General features: G+C 37.9%; 1 protein-coding gene and 2 non-coding genes across 3 annotated transcripts; 1 reads left to right on the top strand and 2 right to left on the bottom strand.

Annotated features, from left to right (window-relative positions):
• The first annotated feature begins 5,263 nt into the window (after positions 1 to 5,263).
• On the top strand, positions 5,264 to 8,455 carry LOC107633404 (uncharacterized). Its single transcript, XM_016337040.1, has 5 exons — positions 5,264 to 5,887; positions 6,652 to 7,246; positions 7,329 to 7,609; positions 7,972 to 8,064; positions 8,153 to 8,455. Exons 1-5 carry the CDS (start codon positions 5,264 to 5,266, stop codon positions 8,453 to 8,455), a joined length of 1,896 nt encoding a protein of 631 aa, XP_016192526.1.
• Positions 8,456 to 16,471: 8,016 nt separating this feature from the next.
• Positions 16,472 to 16,579, bottom strand: LOC148571890 (small nucleolar RNA R71). The gene has a single exon (XR_015908176.1). It is a non-coding gene; the product is annotated as a small nucleolar RNA R71 (small nucleolar RNA).
• A 9,202-nt stretch (positions 16,580 to 25,781) lies between these two features.
• LOC148571889 (small nucleolar RNA R71) lies at positions 25,782 to 25,885 on the bottom strand. Its single transcript, XR_015908537.1, has one exon. It is a non-coding gene; the product is annotated as a small nucleolar RNA R71 (small nucleolar RNA).
• Positions 25,886 to 27,803: the final 1,918 nt, after the last annotated feature.

Below are 27,803 nucleotides of genomic sequence, written 5' to 3'. Positions count from 1 at the left end.
TCTTATGAGTCAAGTCAAATCTTCAATTTAAAAATCCTATCTTTTCAAAACTTTTTCAAAAATCAAATCTTTTTCATTTTTTTATGATTTTTGAAAATTTTAAAAATGATTTTTAAAATCTTTACTAACAATTAATGTGATTGATTCAAAAATTTTAAGGTTTGTTACTTGCCTATTAAGAAAGATTCCATCTTTAAATTTTAGAATCATATCTTTTTGTTTCTTGTTAATCAAGAAATCAACTTTAATTTTCAAAATCAAATCTTTTTAATTTCCTTTTCAAATATTTTTCAAATTGATTTTCAATCATATCTTTCAGTCATATCTTTTTCAAAACTTAATTTCAAAATCTTTTCTAACTTCTTATCTTTTCAAAATTGATTTTCAAATCTTTTTCAATTAACTACTTAACTTTTTGTTTGATTTTTAAAATTCCTATATTTTTCAAAACCATCTAACTACTTTCCTCTCACCAATTTTCGAAAATCACTAACTTTTTTTTTTAAAAAAAATTCTTTTCATTAACTAATTGTTTTAAATTTCAATTTAATTTTATTTTCCTTCTTAATTTTCGAATACTAACCAATAATTAAAATAAAAACAAAAATATTTTTTTTATTTATTTATTTTATTTTAATTTTCGAATTTCCTTTCTCTTATCTCCTTCTAATTATTTATTTATCTACTAACACTCCTTTTCCACTCAAAATTCGAACCCCCTCTTCTTCTCTGTGTTCGGATTTTTCTATTCTCCTTCTTCTATTCTTCTCTTCTTCTACTCACATAAAGGAATCTCTATACTGTGACATAGAGGATTCCTCTTCTTTTCTGTTCTCTTCTTTTTCATATAAGCAGGAACAGGGATAAAGACATTCTTATTGAAGCTGATCCTGAACCTGAAAGGACTCTTAAGAGGAAACTAAGAGAAGCTAAAGCACAACCCTCTGGAGAGGACCTGACAGAAATTTTCGAAAAAGAAGAAAACATGGCCGAACCCAATAACAATGCCAACAATGCAAGGAAGATGCTTGGTGATTTTATTGCACCCTCTTCTAACTTCTATGAAAGAAGCATCTCAATTCCTGCAATTGGAGCAAACAACTTTGAGCTTAAGCCTCAATTAGTTTCTCTAATGCAGTAGAATTGCAAGTTTCATGGACTTCCAATGGAAGATCCTCATCAGTTTTTAGCTGAATTCTTGCAAATCTGTAACACTGTCAAGACCAATGGAGTTGATCTCGAGGTCTACAGGCTTATGCTTTTCCCTTTTGCTGTAAGAGACAGAGCTAGAACATGGTTGGATTCACAACCTAAGGAAAGCCTGAACTCTTGGGATAAGCTGGTCAGTGCTTTCCTGGCTAAATTCTTTCCACCTCGAAATATGAGCAAGCTTAGAGTGGAAATCCAAACCTTCAGACAGAAGGAAGGTGAATTCCTCTATAAAGCTTGGAAAAGATATAAGCAACTGATCAAAAGGTGTCCTACTGACATGCTTCCATAATGGAGCATCATATGTATATTCTATGACGGTCTGTCTGAGTTGTCAAAAATGTCATTGGACCATTCTGCAGGAGGATCTCTTCATCTGAAAACCCCTACAGAAGCTCAGGAACTCATTGAAATGGTTGAAAATAACCAGTTCATGTACACCTCTGAGAGGAATCTTGTAAAAAATGGGACGCCTCAGAAGAAGGGAGTTCTTGAAATTGATACTCTGAATGCCATATTAGCTCAGAATAAAATATTGACTCAGCAAGTCAATATGATTTCTCAGAGTCTGAATGGATTGCAAGCTGCATCCAACAATACTAAGAAAGCATCTTCTGAAGAAGAAGCTTATGATCCTGAGAACCCTGCAATGGCAGAGGTGAATTACATGGGAGAACCCTATGGAAACACCTATAATCCTTCATGGAGAAATCATCCAAATTTCTCATGGAAGGACCAACAGAATCCTAATCAAGGCTTTAATAATAATAATAATGGTGGAAGAAATAGGTTTAGCAATAGCAAGCCTTTTCCATCATCTTCTCAGCAACAGACAGAGAATTCTGAACAGAGCCATTCTGGCCTGGTAACCATAGTCTCTGATCTATCCAAGACCACACTAAGTTTCATGAATGAAACAAGGTCCTCCATTAGAAATTTGGAGGCACAGGTGGGTCAGTGATAAACCCATATTTTATGATATATTTTGTACTTAATCTGAGTGATTTATTCAATCCTTCACCCACTTATTCATATTAATTGCATGGTTTTACTTTCCCTTCCTTATTATGTGATGTGTGTGAAAAACATGTTTCCTATGCTTTAAAATTAATTATTTTAATTACCTTTATTTCCATTCGATGCCGTGATTAGTGTGTTGAGTAGTTTCATATCTTCTAAGGCAGGAATGACTCAAAGGATGGAAAGGAAACATACCAAAAATGGAAGAAAAGCACAAAACGGAGTTTTTGGAGAAACGGGCATCCACGCGATCGCATGGACGACGCGGCCGCATGCCAAGCGCGAAAAGGCATTGACGCGGCCGCATGACTGACGCGACCGCGCGCCTCGAGCAAAATACATATGACGCGGTCGCATGACTGACGCGACCGCGTGATAAAGAAAACTCCGAATAACGTGACCGCGTGACCCACGCGGACGCGTGACAGAGGCCACGCACCAGAAATTGCAGAAAATGCTCCCAGCGAATTCTGAAGCCCTTTTTGGCCCAAATCCAAGTCCAGAAGGCATAGACTAGAGGTTATGAAGTGGGGGAATGCATCCATTCAAAGGGAGTCTCCACTTTAGTTAGTTTTCATGATTTAGATTTTGTTTAGAGAGAGGTTCTCTCCTCTCTCTCTCCTCTTTTTAGGATTAGGATTTAGAATTAGGATTTTATTCGCTTTCAGGATTATCTCTTTATCAGGTTCAATGTTCTTTTACTTTATATTTATCTCTTACTTTCAGATACTTTAATGCTTATATTAGTTATGTTGCCTATCTGGCTTATGCTACATTCATGTTATGATTTTCTTAATTAATGTTATTTGAGGTATTTTAATTTAATATTGCTTTCTTTATTTACATTATTATTATTCCCAATCTAAAGACATTTTTATGCTAGTAGATTTACTTTTCTTCTTTTGGTCTTGGTTAAGAAATCAGTAACTCAGGAGTTATCAAACTCAAACATGATTGATAATTGTTATCTTTGTTAATTAAATTGAACTTCAATAATCCCAATCTTTTCTTAGGAAATAAATAGGATTCGAAGATCAAACCAATTAATCCCTTGACCTTCCTTTATCTTAGTAAAGGTTAACAAAGTGGAATTCAGATTCAATTTTCATCATCATTGATAAGGATAGTTAGGATAGGACCTCTAGTTTCTCATACCTTGCTAAAAGTTTATTTTACAGTTATTTATTTATTTACAGTCATCTACTTATTTTACTTGCCATTTAAATTACTTGTTCTTCATTTACTTTAGAGTAAATGCCCTTTCCGGTCCCTAACAATTTGCCCGATCGACTTCCCACCCCCTAAGAAATCTAAATACCCAAATCAATCCCTATCTATTATGATTTCAGTACGTTCCAGTCTCTGCAACCGGATCCGAGCAGGTCACTGGCTGATGTGTCAGTAACTTGTCCACGTGGGTTTCTCTCCTTCATAATTGGCACAAATCGCCCCCTGTACCTTTGTTGAAACGCTGCGTTTCATTATGAGCGTTATTCCATAAAACACCTTCCTCTCCCTCTTCATTTACATTTGGCCCTAACTCTGAAACCTTTCTCCTTCCCTCCAAAAGAGCGTTACGTTGAGGACGTGCGATCCTGCTGCACCACTGTGTGGGAAGACATTGGAAGCATTTGGCAAGTTTCTTTGAAACGGTAAGCAATCTTTCGTTCTCTTCTACTTACTTTATGTTTCACTGTAGTCAAATTGAGGAGTGTGTCAGATAGTGGGAGTGAAATTAGCTTTGATAACTCAGTTCTCCTCTGCATGTTGATTAGGGTGGATGGGGTGAAGCACTAGCTTTGTTTGATGAGTTAGGGTTGTTGTAAAACTATAATAGTGATGTTAACTTTGAAAGTTTCTACCTTTTTGCTTATTGATGAGTTAAGAATTCTTAACTGATAGATATTTTAGTCTATTTGCTGTTGATTAAGTTTGAAGTATAGCTCTGTTACTGAGTTATAGTTTGGATTTTTACAGATGTCTGTGTTTGTTATCCCTATTTTTCATCATGGTGGGATACTCAAGAAAGATCCAAATGGAGTGCTACGGTACGTAGATATAAAGATTGAAAAATTTCCACCCATGGATGTTGATTTTGTCAACAAGAAGGACTTGGAAGAACTCTTCAGGGGATTAGGTTATATAGAATACAAAGAAATTTACTGGCTTGATCCAGCAGCAAGAAACCTGGAGTTTGGGCTTCATATCCTTAAGGGTGACCAGGATATTAATGACATGTGTGAAGCCACTCTAAGTTGTCCAGATAGAAATGAGTTCTACATCTACTTTGAGCACCCGGTAAGTCAACCAATGGCAGTCGAACCAGAGGCAGAACCAGAGGAAGAGCCCGTTGTGGTCACAGAGGAATCCTCATCGGATGATGGATACGAGAGTGCCGAGGATGAGGCCTACAAGCCTCCTCCTCCTAGTTTTGAGACTGATAGTAGTGATATTGAGTCACCAAAAAGACATGGAAAAAAAAATAAAGGAAAAAGCATCTGTGTCTCCATCAAACAAGAAGAAAGTGTCACCTAAGAAAAATGGTAAGAAATCATCAAAGAGGTATACTGGGAGGAGGAGGAAGAGACATGTGCTATACGGTGAATCTAGTAAAGGAAATCGAACTGAGACACCTCCTAGTGGGTTGGGTTCTGCCCAACGGCCAGTAGAAACAGATATGGGAGGGCCAGTAGAAGATGAACTAGGAGGTCCAGCAGTGGTTAATGAGAAGAGTGACAGTGATTACTACAACTATGAATATGCTTCTGAAGAGTGTCATACCCTGGTATCTTCTGAGGATGAGAGAACAATGCACGGACTTGATTTCAATGAAGAAAATGAATATGGAGAGGTTCGGTTTGAGCTTGGAATGCAATTTTCGACTATAGAGATATTTAAGAAGGCCTTGAAGGATGTATTTGTTTGGGATGGAAGAGATTGCATGTATATCAAGAATGAGAAGGAGAGGGTCAGGGCTAGATGTGCGAAGGAGAACTGTCCATGGTTAATATATGTGGCAAGGAACTAAAAAACAATGGCATTTGAGATAAAAACATTTCACAACAAGCATACATGTGGAAGGGATTATGGAAGCAATTTGGCCGATAAGGCATGGGTCACAGATAAGCTGGAAAAAAGGTTGGCAACACAGCCTAAGCTAACACCGAGGGAAGCAACGGAGCATATGAAACAGGACTACAATGTTCAGGTCCATCCAAAAATGATCCAAAGGGCTTTGAAAGCAGCCAGGGAAATTGTTGTTGGGAATGACAAGGCACAATATGGGAAGTTGTGGGATTATTTACAAGAGTTGCACAGGAGTAACCCAGGCAGCACGGCTGACATGTGTGTTGACCCAATTCCGCAATCTCTACCGCTGTTTGACAAAATTTACATATGTTTAGATGCGTGCAGAAATGGTTTTGTTAAGGGTTGTAGACCACTAATAGGCCTAGATGGATGCTTTTTAAAAGGGTATTATGGAGGCCAACTCCTAACTGCAATGTCACTTGATGCTAACAACCATGTATTCGTTATTGCATATGCTGTTACAAGAGCAGAAAATACAGAGAACTGGATGTGGTTCTTAACTCGACTTCAGGATGATTTGGGAGACCATCAAGTGCGTGGATGGAATCTCATGTCCGACCAACAGAAGGTAACATCATTTGCCAACCTATTCTGATATTGATTATAATTCTGCAGAGTTTAGTTGGATTATAGTGTAGATATTGTTTAGATTATTAGATATTGTTTTATAAATACAAGTCTGCACAATATAATTGACTTATTAGATATAGACTTCTGTTGCATATGTTGGATTATAATTAGATGTTTGTAACAGTTATAATTGGCATGCCATTTTCAGTTTTATAAATGCAATTCTGCACAATATAATTGACTTATAATTAGTTTATGTCTATAGACCTCTGTTGCACATGTTGGATTATAATTAGATGTTTGTAACAGTTATAATTGGCATGCCATTTTCAGTTTTATAAATGCAATTCTGCACAATATAATTGACTTATAATTAGTTTATGTCTATAGACCTCTGTTGTACATGTTGGATTATAATTAGATGTTTGTAACAGTTATAATTGGCATGCCATTTTCAGTTTTATAAATGCATTTTTGCACAATATAATTGACTTATAATTAGTTTATGGCTATAGACTTATGTTGCACATGTTGGATTATAATTAGATGTTTGTAACAGTTATAATTGGCATGCCATTTTCAGTTTTATAAATGCATTTCTGCACAATATGATTGACTTATAATTAGATGTTTGTAACAATTATAATTGGCATGCCTTTTTCAGTTTAATAAAATGCAATTTTGACAATATAACTAAATTATAATTAGATGTCTGTAGCAATTATAAAGGACTTATATTTGGTTTTTAAACCAAACTTGTAGGGACTTATGCATGCTACAAAGGAAGTCATGCCCTATGCACACCATAGAAATTGTGTGTTGCACATTTGGAAGAATCTTCAACAAAAATTCAATAACAAGCAGGTAAAGGGACTGTTATGGCATGCTGTCAAGTGCACTACTCAGGTGCAGTTCAAAGCATCAATGGAGAAGTTTAAAAGTGAGTGCCGCGGAGGATGGGAGTATATGAATCAATTTGACCTAGCAGCTTGGTGCAAGGCATATTTCAGTCATGGTCCGAAGAATGACAGCCTCACCAATAACATGTGTGAGGTTCGGAATTCTATGATAGTTGAGGCTAGGGAGAAGCCGATTCTAACAATGTGTGAAGAGATAAGGTGTACAATAATGAAAAAGATGGCCAAGCACAAGAGAATTTTAGGGAGGTGCACTGGGAAACTGGCACCAGCACAGCAGTGGAGACTTGACAAGCACATTAAACTACAGAGTCATAAATGGAATGCACAATGGAGCGGAGATAATGACAGGGTTCTATTTGAAGTTACTAGGGGAAAACACAAATTGGGTGTCAATATCCAACAACATACATGCACTTGCAATACATGGCAGTTGACAGGTAAACATTAATTATAATTCTTGTCTTGTTATTTTCACATTTTTTACCGCATCATATTCATGTTTTTATTGCTGTTGTATAGGGTTGCCATGTGTCCACGCAGTTGCTGCTATCTCTAAGTTGAGAATTAAGGCTGCCGAAGACTTTGTGAGCCCTTATCTCACTATGGATTCTGTGAGGAAAACATATGACTTATGTGTAAATCTGGTGAACAGCGAAGAATTTTGGGAGAAGACAAACCATCCAAAGCCACAACCCCCCAGGATAGTAAGACCAGCTGGTCGTCCAAAGAAACGCAGGACTGATTCCGGTGCACCCCATCCCCCTCCAGTGATTGGCGACAAAGTGAGAAGAACTTTTCAGGTAACGTGTAGCAAATGCGGGGAGAAGGGGCATTATTATAAAACATGCAAGGGAGCACCAGCTAAACCCGACTAGCAACCAAAAAGAAAGAAGGCAAAAGCGGCTAGCAAAGCTTTGGTTGTGATGACTGAAAATTTAGCTCCTGCCCCTCACCCTATAGGGAATGTGGCTGGTATTGATGGTGGTGTAAATAACATACATGTTGAAGAACCTGAACCTATTCACCTGGACCCTCTTGTAAGTTTTTTTCTTTGGACAAGTATTTTGTAACTCGTATACATTTTGGGTTGTGTCTTTGAGTATTCACAATGAGTTAATATTTGAAAACATATGTGGCTACAAAACATGTTTCTGTCATACAGGATACGGCTAGGAAAAACAAGAAAAAAATGCCAAAGAGGCCACATGTAGAGCCAGATGAGATAAACATTTCACAAAATGCCCCAACTGCAGAGGTAAATAGACACACCATAGTTCTGTACTTTTTTTGAACACAAAAGTTGTAGTTTGGAGTCCAAATGTGATTCACTATTGTTTTACCAGGTTCCAGGAATTGATGAAACAACTCTAATGAATCAGGCCACAACTCAGGCATCAAAGGCTCAGCCCCATTATGCAGCACCAAAGTTTAGGCCCAAACAGAGTGTCAGAAGGCCCCCAGGTCCTCTAGTGCAACCCAACGAACCTCCTCACAATATACAAGCCCAACCAGAAGGACAAGGCTTAGAGAGAACCTCTCATACAATCTCCAATGAAACTTTGGCAGCAGCTAGCACTGGGACCTCATCAAGGCTATTCAAGTTCATTCCAACTCCAGGAATGAAGCCTCCACCAAAAAAACAGTGAAAGAACTTGCTATATGGATATTATGTTGTTTAGGAAATGTAGAACTTTGGTTTAGGGGGAGACTCTATCTTAGTTATTTTGGTTATAGTGTTGATGTTATGATTAGGTTCTGATTTGAAGTCTACATAATACTCAATGTTGATTTAGAGATACAGTCAATTTTTTTGGTTTTTGTTTTAGTATCAAGTTGAAAAAACACACATGGTCTTCTGAGTGAAACTTCTGGAGCAGGTCATATTTTGGAGTGAACTTTTTGTAAAATACTCATGCTTTGGTTTGTGAATCACTTAATCACTTTATATGTTGGTTTCAACTATTATGAAACTCTCAGGAATTGGAGTGCAATTCCAAATTTCTCACAAATTTGAATATTTATTTACATTGTTATCTTCATAGACATGTGTTTCACAAACTCATAATAATACAATATGATAATATCTCAATACACTATTTTAAATTCTAATAACTACATGAAATAAAATAAATTAAGTATCACTGTATTAGAGTAAATAATCATAACATCAGTTGTTGTCTTCATACAAGCTATGAATTTCAACAAAAATACATTAAGTAGTTGTCTTCTATTTACATAACTTTGCACACTAAATCAAATTCACATTTTTCTCAATTAACCCACTACAAATTGATGAAATTATAAGTGTAACTGCAATTCCAACTAAAAAATTGGTTAATGTTCTGCATTTAGTGTTGCCTCCAAATGTTTTTTCAATTTTCTGCTTTGCCATCATTACTTCCAGTGCCTCCAATCTTTCTTCCATCGTCTTCAAACTTTCAACCACACCATTCTGATTGACATAAGCTTTATGTGAATATGACTCAATATATTCATCAAGCCAAGCAAAGTATTTGCAATGTGGAGCTGCGGTCTGCAACAAATAACACTCCATGGTAATGGCAAGGAATTTTGAAACAAAACTAAAATTGAAAAATGATTACCTTAAAATAAGAGCAACCAAAAAAAAGTCTGTTCGGATTTTCTGCAGTGCTAGATTGAAACAATATTGCATATGTGCCACAATGACATCTGGGTGCTACAAATCTTTTCTTGCCTTGGTTTGCCTTTTCTCCTATACTCCCAGTGGAACCCAGAGTCGGACTCCAGCACAAATTCTTCCCAGCTTCATTGCTTTCTTCCACGGTTCGTGAAGAAGAGTCTCTGACTTTCATAGCCATATTGTTCTTCAGGAGAAAACCCTTTATCTTCACTCTACACACAATGAAGACAACGAAGAATAAAGAAAAAACCCTAAATAACTATAAACAGCCAGGAGATAACGCTCATAATGAAACGCAGCGTTTCAACAAAGGTACAGGGGGCGATTTGTCCCAATTATGAAGGAGAGAAACCCACGTGGACAAGTTACTGACACATCAGCCAGTGACCTGCTCGGATCCGGTTGCAGGGACTGGAACGTACTGAAATCATAATAGATAGGGATCGATTTGGGTATTTAGATTTCTTAGGGGGTGGGAAGTCCATCGGGCAAATTGTTAGGGCCCGGAAAGGACATTTACTCTTTACTTTATTTGCTAATTAAACTATTCACTCCTCATTCTCAAAACCCCAATTTACAACCTCCATAACCAATAATAAGAACATACTTCCCTGCAGTTCCTTGAGAAGACGACCCGAGGTTTGAATACTTTGGTTATCAATTTATTTAGGGGTTTGTTACTTGTGACAACCGAAACGTTTGTAAGAAATGACTTTTGTTGGTTTAGAAGCTATACCTGCAACGAGGATTTATCTTCAAATTTCTAGACCACGCAAAAGTTCTCTCATCAAAATGGCGCCGTTGCCGGGGAACTGCAATCGTGTGCCTTATTATTGGTTATTGTAAATATATTTTTTTACTTGTTTATTTGTCTTTATTTTTCCCCTCTTTATTTCTTTTTAGCTACTATGAATTCTCACCCCTTCCGCTTTGAGTTTGGTTCTAATGTTATTGAAAGGAATGGAAGTTATAACAGGAACATGCATCAAGGTCAGAGCAACCAAAGATGGATGGAGCCAAGAGGATCTGATCAACCCTTTAAGCAATAATACCCTCCAAGATATCATGGATAAAGACCATTCTACAATGCATACCAAGCAAATAGACATGGTGGACAACCTCGTAGTTACCAACAAGCCCCACCATGTGCTTATAGGCCATCCTCTCAACATAACCTCGAACCACCACACTCACAAGCTCCTTTTCACCATTCACCACCGTATGATCCTCATTTACCCCGATTCCAATCCAATTACTCCCAAACATCACCACTTCCCAATGTACCAAATCCAAATCTATCACCCCGAGAATCAGAGGTTCGCCTCAAGGAAACAGTAAATCAACTTCAAACAATCCTTCATCAACTGGAGCAAGCAGTAAGTCAATTATATGCTAGACATTCGAATATTCAAGGACCTCCTGATGAGCGGATAATTTATACGCTTTTTGGCATTGTTTTTACATAGTTTTCAGTATAATTTAGTTAGTTTTTAGTATATTTTTATTAGTTTTTAATTAAAATTCACATTTCTAGACTTTACTATGAGTTCGTGTATTTTTCTGTGATTTCAGGTAATTTCTGGCTGAAATTGAGGGACTTGAGCAAAAATCAGATTCAGAGGTTGAAGAAGGACTGCAGATGCTGTTGGATTTTGACCTCCCTGCACTCAAAGTAGATTTTCTGGAGCTACAGAACTCCAAATGGCGCGCTCTCAATTGCGTTGAAAAGTAGACATCCAGGGCTTTCCAGCAATATATAATAGTCCTTACTTTGATTAAGGATAGACGATGTAAACTGGCGTTGAACGCCAGTTCCATGCTGCATTCTGGAGTCAAACGCCAGAAACAGGTTGCAAAGTGGAATTAAACGCCAGAAACAGGTTACAAACTGGCGTTTAACTCCAAGAAAGACCTCTACACATGTAAAGCTCAATGCTCAGCCCAAGCACACACCAAGTGGGCCCCAGAAGTGGATTTCTGCATCATTTACTCATTTCTGTAAACCCTAGTAACTAGTTTAGTATAAATAGGACTTTTTACTATTGTATTTACATTCTCTTTGATTAGTTTTATGCTATCTTAGACCTTTATGGGGGCTGGCCATTCGGCCATGCCTGAAACTTCATCACTTATGTATTTTCAACGGTAGAGTTTCTACACACCATAGATTAAGGTGTGGAGCTCTGCTGTTCCTCAAAGATTAATGCAAAGTACTACTGTTTTTCTATTCAATTCAAGCTTATTCCTATTCTAAGATATCCATTCGCACCCAAGAACATGATGAATGTGATGATTATGTGACGCTCATCATCATTCTCACTTATGAACGCGTGCCTGACAAACACTTCCGTTCTACATGCAAACAAGCTAGAATGAATATCTCTTAGATATCTAATACAGGGGACCGAGTCCGAGATATTAGAATCTTTGTGGTATAAGTTAGAACCCATGGATGGCCATTCTTGAGATCCGGAAAGTCTAAACCTTGTCTGTGGTATTCCGAGTAGGATCTGGAAAGGGATGGCTGTGACGAGCTTCAAACTCGTAAGTGCTGGGCGTAGTGACAGACGCAAAAGGATAGTAAATCCTATTCCAGTATGATCGATAACCGCCAGATGATTAGCCATGCAGTGATAGCGCATTGGACCATTTTCACAGAGAGGATGGGATGTAGCCATTGACAACGGTGATGCCTGATGAGCGGATAATTTATACGCTTTTCGGCATTGTTTTTAGTATGTTTTTAGTAGGATCTAGTTACTTTTAGGGATGTTTTCATTAGTTTTTATGTTAAATTCACATTTCTAGACTTTACTATGAGTTTGTGTGTTTTTCTGTGATTTCAGGTATTTTCTGGCTGAAATTAAGGGACTTGAGCAAAAATCAGATTCAGAGGTTGAAGAAGGACTGCTGATGCTGTTGGATTCTGACCTCCCTACACTCAAAATGGATTTTCTAAAGCTACAGAACCCAAAATGGCGCGCTTCCAATTGCGTTGGAAAGTCGACATCCAGGGCTTTCCAACAATATATAATAGTCCATACTTTGGCCAAGAATAGACGACGTAAACTGGTGTTCAACACCAGCCTTCTACCCAAACCTGGCGTCCAGCGCCAGAAAAGGAGCCAAAACCAGAGTTGAACGCCCAAACTGGCACAAAAACTGGCGTTCAACTCCACAAATGGCCTCTGCACGTGCAACACTCAAGCTCAGCCCAAACACACACCAAGTGGGCCCAGGAAGTGGATTTATGCATCAATTACTTACTCATGTAAACCCTAGTAGCTAGTTTATTATAAATAGGACCTCTTACTATTGTATTAGACATCTTTGGTCTCATTTTTAATCCATTGTTCATCTTAGGAGACTATTGATCATGCTTTAGGGGGCTGGCCATCTCGGCCATGCCTGAACCTTCACTTATGTATTTTCATACGGTAGAGTTTCTACACTCCATAGATTAAGGTGTGGAGCTCTGCTGTTCCTCAAAGATTTATGCAAAGTACTACTGTTTTCTATTCAATTCATCTTATTTCACTTCTAAGATATCCATTCGCACCCAAGAACGTGATGAAGGTGATGATTATGTGTGACGCTCATCATCCTTCTCCTTTATGAACGCGTGCCTGACAAACACTCCTGTTCTACATGAAATAAGCTAGAATGAATATCTCTTAGATCTCCTAACCGGAATCTTCGTGGCGTAAGCTAGAATGATGGCGGCATTCAAGAGAATCCGGAAGGTCTAAACCTTGTCTGTGGTATTCCGAGTAGGATTCAATGATTGAATGGCTGTGACGAGCTCCTAACTCGCGATTGCAGGGCGTTAGTGACAGACGCAAAAGGATAGTAAATCCTACTCCAGCATGATCGAGAACCGACAGATGAATAGCCATGCCGTGACAGGGTGCGTGAGCATATTATTCACTGAGAGGATAAGATGAAGCCATTGGCAAGGGTGATGCCTCCAGACGATTAGCCGTGCCGGGACAGGGCATTGGTTCATTTTCCCGAGAGATGACCGAAAGTAGCCATTGACAATGGTGATGTATCACATAAAGCCAGCCATGGAAAGGAGTGAGACTGATTGGATGAAGATAGCAGGAAAGCAGAGGTTCAGAGGAACGAAAAGCATCTCCATTCGCTTATCTGAAATTCCTACCAATGAGTTACATAAGTACCTCTATCCCTATTCTATTATATAATATTCGAAAACACCCTTTTCACTTTATATCCGCCTGACTGAGATTTGCAAGGTGACCATAGCTTGCTTCATACCAACAATCTCCGTGGGATTCGACCCTTACTCACGTAAGGTATTACTTGGACGACCCAGTGCACTTGCTGGTTAGTTGTATCGAAGTTGTGACAAATTATGAATGTGTAATCACGATTACGCGTACCAAGTTGCTCACGTGCCAGGAATAGTTTGAGCCTGAACATCACAATTTCGTGCACCAAGTTTTTGGCGCCGTTGCCAGGGATTGTTTGAGTTTTCGGCAAGCTTTTGGTCCGGTAACATCAGTGCCAAGTTTGATCCGGCAACAGCACCAAGTTTTTGGCGCCGTTGCCGGGGATTGTTTGAGTTTGGACAACTGACGGTTCATCTTGTTGCTCATATTAGGTAATTTTCTTTTTGTTTTTCTTTCAAAAAATTTTTCAAAAATATTTCAAAATTTTCTTCTATGTTTTCGAAAAAAAAATTAAATAATATAAAAATGTTTTCAAAAAAAAATTTTATTCAAGATTTTTAAGAATGAATTCTAGTTTTTCATGAAGCATGTGAAGCCTGGCTGGCTGTAAAGCCATGTCTAAATTTATTTGGACTGAGGCTTGCAATTTGTTATCAAGAGCAATATACTCTGATGTTAAAATGCTGAAGCTTGGCTGGCCATTGGCCATGTCTAGTGTTTTTGACTGGAGCTTTCATTGAAAGCTTGGCTGGCTAGTGAGCCATGTCTAATTCCTGGACTGAAGCTTTAGACTAAGAATGCAAGATTCCTGGAATTTATGTTAAAAATTTTGGAATCCTTATTTTTTCTTTTTCATATAATTTTCGAAAAAATCCAAAAAATTTATAAAATCATAAAAATCAAAAATATCTTTGTGTTCTTGTTTGAGTCTTGAGTCATATCATAAGTTTGGTGTCATTTGCATGTGCATCTTGCATTTTTCGAAAATTCTCATGCATTCATAGTGTTCTTCATGATCTTCAAGTTGTTCTTGGTAAGTCTTCTTGTTTGATCTTGATGATTTTTTGTTTTGTGTCTTTTATTGTTTTTCATATGCATTCTTGAATTCTTATTGTCTAAGCATTAAGAATTCTAAGTTTGGTGTCTTGCATGTTTTCTTTGCATTAAAAAAAACTTTTCAAAATTATGTTCTTGATGTTCATCTTGACATTCAAAGTATTCTTGGTGTTCATCTTGACATTCATAGCATTCTTGCATGCATTCATTGTTTTGATCTAAAAATTTCATGCATTGCATAAATTTCATGTTTTTCAAAAAGAAATTCAAAAAAATCAAAAAAAATATCTTTCCCTTTTTCTCTCATCAAATTCGAAAATTTGGATTGACTTTTTCAAAAATTTTTAAAATCAAATTGTTTCTCATGAGTCAAATCAAATTTTCAATTTGAAAATCTTATCTTTTTCAAAATCTTTTTCAAAAATCAAATCTTTTTCAAAAATTCTTAGTTATTTTCGAAAATTCCAAAAATATTTTTCAAAAATCTTTTTCTTATTTTTATACCAAATTTTCGAAAATAACATAATTAATTAATGTTTTGATTCAAAAATTTGAAGTTTGTTACTTGCTTGTTAAGAAAGATTCAAACTTTGAGTTCTAGAATCATATCTTGTGATTTCTTGTGAATCAAGTCATTAATTGTGATTTTAAAAATCAAATCTTTTTTCAAAAACTAATTTCTATCATATCTTTTCAAAAATATCTTCTCATCTTATCTTTTTCAAAAATATCTTTTCAAAATATCTTTCCTAACCTCCTAACTTCTTATCTTTTCAAAATTTGTTTCAACTAACTAACTAACTTTTTGTTTGTTTCTTAACTTTTTCAAAACTACCTAACTAACTCTCTCTCTCTCTAATTTTCGAAAATATCTTCCCTCTTTTTCAAAAATTTCTTTTTAATTAACTAATTATTCTTATTTTTTTATTTTTGATTTTAAAAATTTTCGAAAATTACTAACATTTTTCAAAAAAAAAAAACTATTTTCAAAAATCACTAACTCTTTTTCAAAAATAATTTTCGAAAATTCTCTCTCTCCCATCTTATTCTATTTATTCATTCATATCCTAACATCTCATCTCACATCTCTAGCCTCCTCACAGTTGTGTTTCTTCCATTATATTACATTCTTTGTCTCCCCCTCTTCTTCTACTCACACAGGGATCCCTATACTGTGGTATAAAGGATCTCTATTATTATTATTATTTTTCTGTGCTTTCTTCTTTGTCATATGAGCAGGAGCAAGGATAAGAACATTCTTGTGGAAGCAGATCCAGAACCTGAAAGGACTCTGAAGAGAAAATTAAGAGAAGCTAAATTACAACAATCCAGAGACAACCTTTCAGAAATTTTCGAACAAGAAAAGGAGATGGCAGCCGAAAATAATAATAATGTAAGGAAGATGCTTGGTGACTTTACTGCACCTAATTCCAATTTACATGGAAGAAGCATCTCCATTCCTACCATTGGAGCAAACAATTTTGAGCTGAAACCTCAATTAGTTTCTCTGATGCATTCATGGACTTCCATCTGAAGATCCTTTTCAGTTCTTAACTGAATTCTTGCAGATATGTGATACTGTTAAGACTAATGGAGTAGATCCTGAAGTCTACAGCCTCATGCTTTTTCCTTTTGCTGTAAGAGACAGAGCTAGATTATGGTTGGATTCTCAACCCAAAGACAGCCTGAACTCTTGGGATAAGCTGGTCACGGCTTTCTCAGCCAAGTACTTTCCTCCTCAAAAGCTGAGCAAGCTTAGAGCTGATGTTCAAACCTTCAGACAGAAAGAAGGTGAATCCCTCTATGAAGCTTGGGAAAGATACAAACAGTTGACCAAAAAGTGTCCTTCTGACATGCTTTCAGAATGGACCATCCTGGATATATTCTATGATGGTTTATCTGAGCTATCAAAGATGTCACTGGACACTTCTGTAGGTGGATCCATTCACCTAAAGAAAACGCCTGCAGAAGCTCAAGAACTCATTGACATGGTTGCTAATAACCAGTTCATGTACACTTCTGAAAGGAATCCTATGAGTAATGGGACGCCTATGAAGAAGGGAGTTCTTGAGGTTGATACTCTGAATGCCATATTGGCTCAGAATAAAATATTGACTCAGCAAGTCAATATGATCTCTCAGAGTCTGAATGGAATGCAAGCTGCATCCAACAGTACTCAAGAGGTTTCTTCTGAAGAAGAAGCCTATGATCCTGAGAACCCTGCAATAGCAGAGGTAAATTACTTAGGTGAACCTTATGGAAACACCTATAACTCAACATGGAGAAATCATCCAAATTTCTCATGGAAGGATCAAAAGCCCCAACAAAGCTTTAATAATGGTGGAAGAAACAGGTTTAGCAATAGCAAGCCTTTCCCATCATCAACTCAGCAACAGACAGAGAACTCTGAACAAAATGCTTCTAATTTAGCAATTCTAGTCTCTGATCTATCTAAGGCCACTATAAGTTTCATGAATGAAACAAGGTCTTCCATTAGAAATCTGGAAGCACAAGTGGGCCAGCTGAGTAAAAGGATCACTGAAATCCCTCCTAGTACTCTCCCAAGCAATACAGAAGAGAATCCAAAAGGAGAGTGCAAGGCCATTGACATAAGCGCCATGGCCGAACCTGTGAGGAGAGGAGAGGACGTGAATCCCAAGGAAGAAGACCTCCTGGGACGTCCAGTGATCAATAAGGAGCTTCCCTCTGAGGAACCAAAGGACTCTGAGGCTCATCTAGAGACCATAGAGATTCCATTGAACCTCCTTATGCCCTTCATGAGCTCTGATGAATATTCCTCTTCTGAAGAGAATGAGGATGTTACTGAAGAGCAAACTGCCAAGTTTCTTGGTGCAATCATGAAGCTGAATGCCAAATTATTTGGCATTGATACTTGGGAAGTTGAACCTCCCTTGTTCATCAATGAACTAAGTGATCTGGATCAACTGACATTGCCTCAGAAGAGACAGGATCCTGGAAAGTTCATAATACCCTGTACCATAGGCACCATGATCTTTAAGGCTCTGTGTGACCTTGGTTCAGGAATAAACCTCATGCTCCTCTCTGTAATAGAGAAACTGGGAATCTATGGGGTGCAAGCTGCTAGAATCTCATTAGAGATGGCAGATAATTCAAGAAAACAGGCATATGGACAAGTAGAGGACGTATTAGTAAAGGTTGAAGGCCTTTACATCCCTGCTGATTTCATAGTCCTGGATACTGGAAAGGAAGAGGATGAATCCATCATCCTAGGAAGACCTTTCCTGGCCACAGCAAGAGCTGTGATTGATGTTGACAGAGGTGAACTAGTCCTTCAATGGAATGAGGACTCCCTTGTGTTTAAAACTCAAGGATCTCCCTCTGCAACCATGGAGAGGAAGCAGAAAAAGCTTCTCTCCAAGCAGAGTCAACCAGAGCCCCCACAGTCAAACTCTAAGTTTGGTGTTGGGAGGCCACAACCAAACTCTAAGTTTGGTGTTGAACTCCCATATCCAAACTCTAAGTTTGGTGTTGGAGAGTCTCAACAAAGCTCTGTACATCTGTGAGGCTCCATGAGAGCCCACTGTCAAGCTATTGACATTAAAGAAGCGCTTGTTGGGAGGCAACCCAATGTTTATCTAATTCTTATTTTTATTGTTTTTCATGTTTTCTTAGGTTCATGATCATGTGGAGTTACAAAATAAATATAAAAATAGAAAACGGAATCAAAAATAGCAGAAGAAAAATCACACCCTGGAGGAGCATCTGTCTGGCGTTCAGCGCCAGAACAGAGCATGGTTCTGGCGCTGAACGCCCAAAATGGGCAGCTTCTGGGCGCTGAACGCCAGAACAGGCATGGTTCTGGCGTTCAACGCCAGAAATGGCACACAAATGGGCGCTGAACGCCCAAAATGGCCACCAACCTGGCGCTGAACGCCCAGAGTTGAGTACAAAGGCATTTTTACATGCCTAATGGGTGCAGGGATATAAATCCTTGAACACCTCAGGATCTGTGGACCCCACAGGATCCACTCAGGATCTGTGGACCCCACAGGATCCCCACCTACCTCCACTCACTTCTTCTCACCACTCTCTTTCACAAAACCCCATAAACACTCTTCCCCAAAAACTCTTCACCAATCACCTCAAACTCTCTTCCCCATCACCCCTTCACCACTCACATCCATCCACTCTTCCCCATAAACCTACCTCATAAACTCCACCTACCTTCAAAATTCAAAACCAATTTCCCACCCAAACCCACCCATATGGCCGAACCTTAACCCCCCATCCCTTCCCTATATAAAGACCTCCATTCTTCATCAAATTCACACAACACACCCCTCTACACTCCTCTTGGCCGAAACCACATCTCCCTCTCCCTCTCCATATTTCTTCTTCTTCTTCTTTTATTCTTTTGTTTATTGCTCGAGGGCGAGCAATATTCTAAGTTTGGTGTGGTAAAAGCATAAGCTTTTTGTTTTTCCATTACCATTGATGGCACCTAAGACCGGAGAATCCTCTAGAAAGGGGAAGGGGAAGATAAAAGCTTCCACCTCCGAGTCATGGGAGATGGAAAGGTTCATCTCCAAAGCCCATCAAGACCACTTCTATGATGTCGTGGCCAAGAAAAAGGTGATCCCCGAGGTCCCTTTCAAACTCAAAAGAAATGAGTATCCGGAGATCCGACATGAAATTCAAAGAAGAGGTTGGGAAGTTCTAACAAATCCCATCCAACAAGTCGGCATCCTAATGGTTCAAGAGTTCTATGCTAATGCATGGATCACCAAGAACCATGATCAAAGTAAGAACCCGGATCCAAAGAACTATGTTACAATGGTTCGGGGGAAATACTTGGATTTTAGTCCGGAAAATGTGAGGTTGGCGTTTAACTTTCCCATGATGCAAGGAGATGAACGCCCCTACACTAGAAGGGTCAACTTTAATCAAAGGTTGGACCAAGTCCTTATGGACATATGCGTAGAAGGAGCTCAATGGAAGGTTGAATCCAAAGGCAAGCCGGTTCAACTAAGAAGATTGGACCTCAAGCCTGTAGCTAGAGGATGGTTGGAGTTTATTCAATGCTCAATCATTCCCACTAGCAACCGGTCTGAAGTTACTATAAACCGGGCCATCATGATCCATAGCATCATGATTGGAGAAGAGGTGGAAGTTCATGAGATTATATCTCAAGAACTCTACAAGGTGGCTGACAAGTCCTCCACTATGGCAAGATTAGCCTTCCCTCACCTCATTTGCCATCTATGTCACTCAGCTGGAGCTTTCATAGAAGGAGACATTCCTATTAAGGAAGAGAAGCCCATCACTAAGAAAAAGATGGAGCAAGCAAGAGAGTCCATTCATGGAGCTCAAGAGGCGCAAGAAACTCATTACCATGAGGTTCCGGAGATGCCTCAAATGCACTTTCCTCCACAAAATTATTGGGAGCAAATCAACACCTCCCTAGGAGAATTGAGTTCCAATATGGGACAACTAAGGGTGGAACATCAAGAGCACTCCATCATGCTTCATGAAATAAGAGAAGATCAAAAAGCAATGAGGGAGGAGCAACAAAGACAAGGAAGAGACATAGAAGAGCTCAAGGACATCATTGGTTCCTCAAGAAGGAAACGCCACCATCACTAAGGTGGATTCATTCCTTGTTCTTCTTTCTTCTATTTTTTCGTTTTCTATGTTATGTGCTTATCTATGTTTGTATCTTCATTACATGATCATTAGTAGTTAGTAACTTTGTCTTAAAGTCATGAATGTCCTATGAATCCATCACCTCTCTTAAATGAAAAATGTTTTAATTCAAAAGAACAAGAAGTACATGAGTTTCGAATTTATCCTTGAACTTAGCTTAATTATATTAATGTGGTGACAATGCTTCTTGTTTTCTGAATGTATGCTTGAACAGTGCATATGTCTTTTGAAGTTGTTGTTTAAGAATGTTAAATATGTTGGCTCTTGAAAGAATGATGACTAGGAGACATGTTATTTGATAATCTGAAAAATCATAAAAATGATTCTTGAAGCAAGAAAAAGCAGCAAAGAACAAAGCTTGCAGAAAAAAAATAGGCGAAAAAAAAAAGAGAAAGAAAAATAGAAACAAAAAGAAAAAGCAAGCAAAAAAAGCCAATAACCCTTAAAACCAAAAGGCAAGGGCAAATAAAAAGGATCCCAAGGCTTTGAGCATCAGTGGATAGGAGGGCCTAAAGGAATAAAATCCTGGTCTAAGCGGCTAAACCAAGCTGTCCCTAACCATGTGCTTGTGGCGTGTAGGTGTCAAGTGAAAACTTGAGACTGAGCGGTTAAAGTCAAGGTCCAAAGCAAAAGAAGAGTGTGCTTAAGAACCCTGGACACCTCTAATTGGGGACTTTAGCAAAGCTGGGTCACAATCTGAAAAGGTTCACCCAATTATGTGTCAGTGGCATTTATGTATCCGGTGGTAATACTGGAAAACAAAGTGCTTAGGGCCACGGCCAAGACTCATAAAGAAGCTGTGTTCAAGAATCATCATACTGAACTAGGAGAGTCAATGACACTATTTGAAATCTGAAGTTCCTATAGATGCCAATCATTCTGAACCTCAATGGATAAAGTGAGATGCCAAAACTATTCAAGAGGCAAAAAGCAATAAGTCCCGCTCATATGAATGAAGCTATGTTTCATTGATAGTTTGGAATTTATAGTATATTCTCTTCTTTTTATCCTATTTGATTTTCAGTTGCTTGGGGACAAGCAACAATTTAAGTTTGGTGTTGTGATGAGCGGATAATTTATACGCTTTTTGGCATTGTTTTTAGTATGTTTTTAGTAGGATCTAGTTACTTTTAGGGATGTTTTCATTAGTTTTTATGTTAAATTCACATTTCTGGACTTTACTATGAGTTTGTGTGTTTTTCTGTGATTTCAGGTATTTTCTGGCTGAAATTGAGGGACTTGAGCAAAAATCAGATTCAGAGGTTGAAGAAGGACTGCTGATGCTGTTGGATTCTGACCTCCCTGCACTCAAAATGGATTTTCTGGAGCTAAAGAACTCAAAATGGCGCGCTTCCAATTGCGTTGGAAATTAGACATCCAGGGCTTTCCAAAAATATATAATATTCCATACTTTGGCCAAGAATAGACGACGTAAACTGGCGTTCAACGCCAGCCTTCTACCCAAACCTGGCGTCCAGCGCCAGAAAAGGAGCCAAAACCAGAGTTGAACGCCCAAACTGGCACAAAAACTGGCGTTCAACTCCACAAATGGCCTCTGCACGTGCAACACTCAAGCTCAGTCCAAACACACACCAAGTGGGCCCAGGAAGTGGATTTATGCATCAATTACTTACTCATGTAAACCCTAGTAGCTAGTTTATTATAAATAGGACCTCTTACTATTGTATTAGACATCTTTGGTCTCAGTTTTAATCCATTGTTCATCTTAGGAGACTATTGATCACGCTTTAGGGGGCTGGCCATCTCGGCCATGCCTGAACCTTCACTTATGTATTTTCATACGGTAGAGTTTCTACACTCCATAGATTAAGGTGTGGAGCTCTGCTGTTCCTCAAAGATTTATGCAAAGTACTACTGTTTTCTATTCAATTCATCTTATTTCACTTCTAAGATATCCATTCGCACCCAAGAACGTGATGAAGGTGATGATTATGTGTGACGCTCATCATCCTTCTCCTTTATGAACGCGTGCCTGACAAACACTCCTGTTCTACATGAAATAAGCTAGAATGAATATCTCTTAGATCTCCTAACCGGAATCTTCGTGGCGTAAGCTAGAATGATGGCAGCATTCAAAAGAATTCGGAAGGTCTAAACCTTGTCTGTGGTATTCCGAGTAGGATTCAATGATTGAATGGCTGTGACGAGCTCCTAACTCGCGATTGCAGGGCGTTAGTGACAGACGCAAAAGGATAGTAAATCCTACTCCAGCATGATCGAGAACCGACAGATGAATAGCCGTGCCGTGACAGGGTGCGTGAGCATATTATTCACTGAGAGGATAAGATGAAGCCATTGGCATGGGTGATGCCTCCAGACGATTAGCCGTGCCGTGACAGGGCATTGGATCATTTTCCCGAGAGATGACCGAAAGTAGCCATTGACAGTGGTGATGTATCACATAAAGCCAGCCATGGAAAGGAGTGAGACTGATTGGATGAAGATAGCAGGAAAGCAGAGGTTCAGAGGAACAAAAAGCATCTCCATTCGCTTATCTGAAATTCCTACCAATGAGTTACATAAGTACCTCTATCCCTATTCTATTATATAATATTCGAAAACACCCTTTTCACTTTATATCCGCCTGACTGAGATTTACAAGGTGACCATAGCTTGCTTCATACCAACAATCTCCGTGGGATTCGACCCTTACTCACGTAAGGTATTACTTGGACGACCCAGTGCACTTGCTGGTTAGTTGTATCGAAGTTGTGACAAATTATGAATGTGTAATCACGATTACGCGTACCAAGTTGCTCACGTGCCAGGAATAGTTTGAGCCTGAACATCACAATTTCATGCACCAATGCCCTACATAAAGCTTGCCATGGAAAGGAGTAGGAATGGTTGGATGAAGACAGCAGGAAAGCAGAGGTTCAGAGGAACGAAAGTATCTCTATACGCTTATCTGAAACTCTCACCAATAAATTACATAAGTATCTCTATCCTAGTTATATTTTATTTATCTTTTACTTATCAATTCATAAAACCATTTGAATCCGCCTAACTGATATTTACAAGGTGACCATAGCTTGCTTCAAGCCGACAATCTCCGTGGGATCGACCCTTACTCACGTAAGGTTTATTACTTGGATGACCCAGTGCACTTGCTGGTTAGTTGTACGAAGTTGTGAAATAGAATTAAGAACATGAACGTGCGTATTGAGTTTTTAGCGCCGTTACCAAGGAAGGAATGACCATGATTTCGCACACCAAGTTTTTGGCGCCGTTGCCGGGGATTGTTCGAGTTTGGACAACTGACGGTTCATCTTGTTGCTCAGATTAGGTACTTTTCTTTTAATTTTAAGCTTTTTATTTCTTATTTTCGAAAAAAATATATATTTTCTTTTTTTCGTTTTTCCCAATTAATTTTTGAAAAAATAAAAAAAAATTACAAAATCATAAAATCAAAAATATTTTTTTGTATGTTTCTTGCTGAAGTTTAGAGTCAACTTTTAAATTTGGTGTCAATTGCATCTTTTTAATTTTCTAAAAAAAATTTTTTCATGCATTGCATTCTTCATGATCTTCAAGTTGTTCTTGGCCAGTCTTCTTGTTTGATCTTCATATTTTCTTGTTTTATGTCTTTTCTTGTTTCTCATATGCATTTTCAGTTTGTTAATGTCTAAAGAATAAAAATTTTTAAGTTTGGTGTCTTGCATGTTTTCTTTTCTTGAAAATTTTTTCAAAAATAAGTTCTTGGTGTTCATCTTGACATTCAAAGTGTTCTTGGTGTTCATCTTGACATTCATAGTATTCTTGCATGCATCACATGTTTTGATCCAAAATTTTCATGCATTGAGTCTTTGGGTTGTTTTTCTCTTTCTTCATTAAAAATTCAAAAATAAAAAATATCTTTCCCTTTTTCACTCATAAATTTTCGAAAATTTGAGTTGACTTTTTCAAAAATTTTAAAAATTTAGTTGTTTCTTATAAGTCAAATCAAATTTTCAATTTAAAAATTCTATCTTTTTCAAATCTTTTTCAAAAATCAAATCTTTTTCAAATTTCTTGCTAATATTTTCGAAAATTTTTCAAATTGATTTTCAAAAATATTTTTCTCATCTTATTTCATAATTTTCAAAATTTTTTTCTTATGTTTATTTCATATTTTCGAAAATATTACTAACAATTAATGTGATTGATTCAAAAATATTAAGTTTGTTACTTGCCTATTAAGAAAGGTTCAATCTTTAAAATTTTAAATCATATCTTTTAGTTTCTTGTTAGTCAAGTAATCAACTTTAATTTTTAAAATCAAATCTTTTTAAATTTCTTTTTCAAATCTTTTTCAATCAATCCTATCTTTTTTTCAATCACATCTTTTTAAATTTCAATCACATCTTTTTCAAAATCAATTTCAAAATCTTTTCTAACTTCTTATCTTTTCAAAATTTATTTTCAAATCTTTTTCAATCAATCTTATCTTTTTGTTTCAATCATATCTTTTTCAAAACTACCTAACTAATTCTCTCTCTCTAATTTTCGAAAATCCCTTCCCCCTTTTTCAAAATTCTCTTTTTTTAATTAATTGTTTTAATTTTAATTTAATTTGATTTCAATTTCAATTTTCAACTTTAATTTTTTATTTTATTTTAATTAATTTTTGAAATTCCCTCTCTCTCATCTCCTTCTATTTATTTATTCATCTACTAACACTTCTTTTCATCTCATATCTCTGCTCCTATCCTCACCCTTGTGTTTGGATTATCCATTCTTCTTCACTCTTATTCCCTTTCTTCTTCTACTAACAATAAGGAACCTCTTTACTGTAACATAGAGGATTCCTCTTCTTTTCTTGTTCTCTTCTCTTTCATATGAGCAGGAACAAGGAAAAGGACATTCTTGTTGAAGCTAATCCAGAACCTGAAAGGACTCTGAAGAGAAAACTAAGAGAAGCTAAATTACAACAGTCCAGAGACAACCTTACTAAAATTTTCGAACAAGAAAAGGAGATGGCAGACGCACCTAACAACAATAATGCAAGGAGGATGTTTGGTGACTTCACTGCACCTAATTCCAATTTACATGGAAGAAGCATCTCAATTCCTGCCATTGGAGCAAACAACTTTGAGCTTAAAACTCAATTAGTTTCTCTGATGCAAAAAAAACTGCAAGTTTCATGGACTTTCATCTGAAGATCCCTTTCAGTTCTTAACTAAATCCTTCCAAATTAGTGATACTGTTAAGACCAATGGTATTAATCCCGAGGTCTACAGGCTTATGCTTTTCCCATTTGCTGTAAGAGACAGAGCTAGAATATGGTTGGACTCTCAACCTAAGGATAGCCTGAACTCTTGGGATAAGCTGGTCACGGCTTTCTTAGCCAAGTTCTTTCCTCCTCAAAAGCTTAGTAAGCTTAGAGTGGATGTTCAAACCTTCAAAAAGAAAGAAGGTGAATCTCTCTATGAAGCTTGGGAGAGATACAAGGAACTGACCAAAAAGTGTCCTTCTGACATACTTTCAGAATGGACCATCCGGGATATATTCTATGATGGTCTGTCTGAGCTATCAAAGATGTCACTGGACCATTCTGCAGGTGGATCCATTCACCTAAAGAAAACGCCTGCAGAAGCTCAAGAACTCATTGACATGGTTGCAAATAACCAGTTCATGTACACTTCTGAAAGGAATCCTGTGAATAATGGGACGCCTATGAGGAAGGGAGTTCTTGAAATTGATACTCTGAATGCCATATTGGCTCAGAATAAAATATTGACTCAGCAAGTCAATATGATCTCTCAGAGTCTGAATGGATTGAAGGAATCATCCAACAGTACTAAAGAGGCATCTTCTGAAGAAGAAGCTTATGATCCTGAGAACCCTGCAATAGCAGAGGTGAATTACATGGGTAAACCCTATGAAAACACCTATAATCCCTCATGGAGAAATCATCCAAATTTCTCATGGAAGGATCAACAAAAGCCTCAACAAGGCTTTAACAATGGTAGAAGAAACAGGTTTAGTAATAGCAAGCCTTTTCCATCATCCACTCAGCAAAAGACAGAGAGTTCTGAGCAGACCCCATCTAGCTTGGCAAACATAGTCTCTGATCTATCTAAGGCCACTGTGAGTTTCATGAATGAAACAAAGTCCTCCATTAGAAATTTGGAAGCACAAGTGGGCCAGCTGAGTAAAGGAATCATTGAAACCCCTCCTAGTATTCTCCCAAGCAATACAGAAGAAAATCCAAAAGGAGAGTGCAAGGCCATTGAATTGATCATCATGGCCGAACCTACAAGGGAGGGAGAGGACATGAACCCCAGTGAGGAAGACCTCCTGAGACGTCCAGAGATCAATAAGGAGTTTTCCTCTGAGGAACCAAAGGACTCTGAGGCTCATCTGGAGACCATAGAGATTCCATTAAACCTCCTTATGCCATTCATGGGCTCTGATGAATATTCTTCTTCTGAAGAGAATAAGGATGTTACTGAAGAGCAAGTTGCCAAGTACCTTGGTGCAATCATGAAGCTGAATGCCAAATTATTTGGTAATGAGACTTGGGAAGATGAACCTCCCTTGCTCACCTATGAACTGAGTGGTCTGGATCAACTAAGATTGCCTCAGAAGAAACAGGATCCTGGAAAGTTCTTAATACCTTGTACCATAGGCACCATGACCTTTGAGAAGGTTCTATGTGACCTTGGGTCAGGGATAAACCTCATGCCCCTCTCCATAATGGAGAAACTGAGAATCTTTGAGGTGCAAGCTGCCAGAATCTCATTAGAGATGGCAGACAACTCAAGAAAACAAGCTTATGGACTAGTAGAGGACGTGCTAGTAAAGGTTGAAGGCCTTTACATCCCTGCTGATTTCATAATCCTAGACACTGAGAAGGATGAGGATGAATCCATCATCCTTGGAAGACCCTTCCTAGCCACAGCAAGAGCTGTGATTGATGTGGACAGAGGAGAATTGATCCTTCAACTGAATAAGGACAACCTTGTGTTTAAAACTCAAGAATCTCCTTCTGTAACCATGGAGAGGAAGCATGAAAAGCTTCTCTCACTGCAGAGTCAACCAAAGCCCCCGCAGTCAAACTCTAAGTTTGGTGTTGGGAGGCCACAACCAAACTCTAAGTTTGGTGTTGAGCTTCCATATCCAAACTCTAAGTTTGGTATTGGGAAGTCTCAACAATGCTCTGAACATCTATGAGGCTCCATGAGAGCTCACTGTCAAGCTAATGACATTAAAGAAGCGCTTGTTGGGAGGTAACCCAATGTTATTTAATCATATTTATTTATTTTCTATTGTTATTTCATGTTTTATTAGGTTGATGATCATGTGGAGTCACAAAAACTACTGAAAAATCAAAAACAGAATGAAAAACAGTATTAAAAATAGCACACCCTGGAGGAAGAGCTTACTGGCATTTAA

This window comes from Arachis ipaensis, chromosome B3 (assembly GCF_059453495.1).
Source record: "Arachis ipaensis isolate K30076 ecotype BB chromosome B3, ASM5945349v1, whole genome shotgun sequence".
Lineage (NCBI taxonomy): Eukaryota > Viridiplantae > Streptophyta > Magnoliopsida > Fabales > Fabaceae > Arachis > Arachis ipaensis.
The sequence above is the reverse complement of the archived record's forward strand: the minus strand, read 5'-3'. Positions and strand labels throughout refer to the sequence as shown.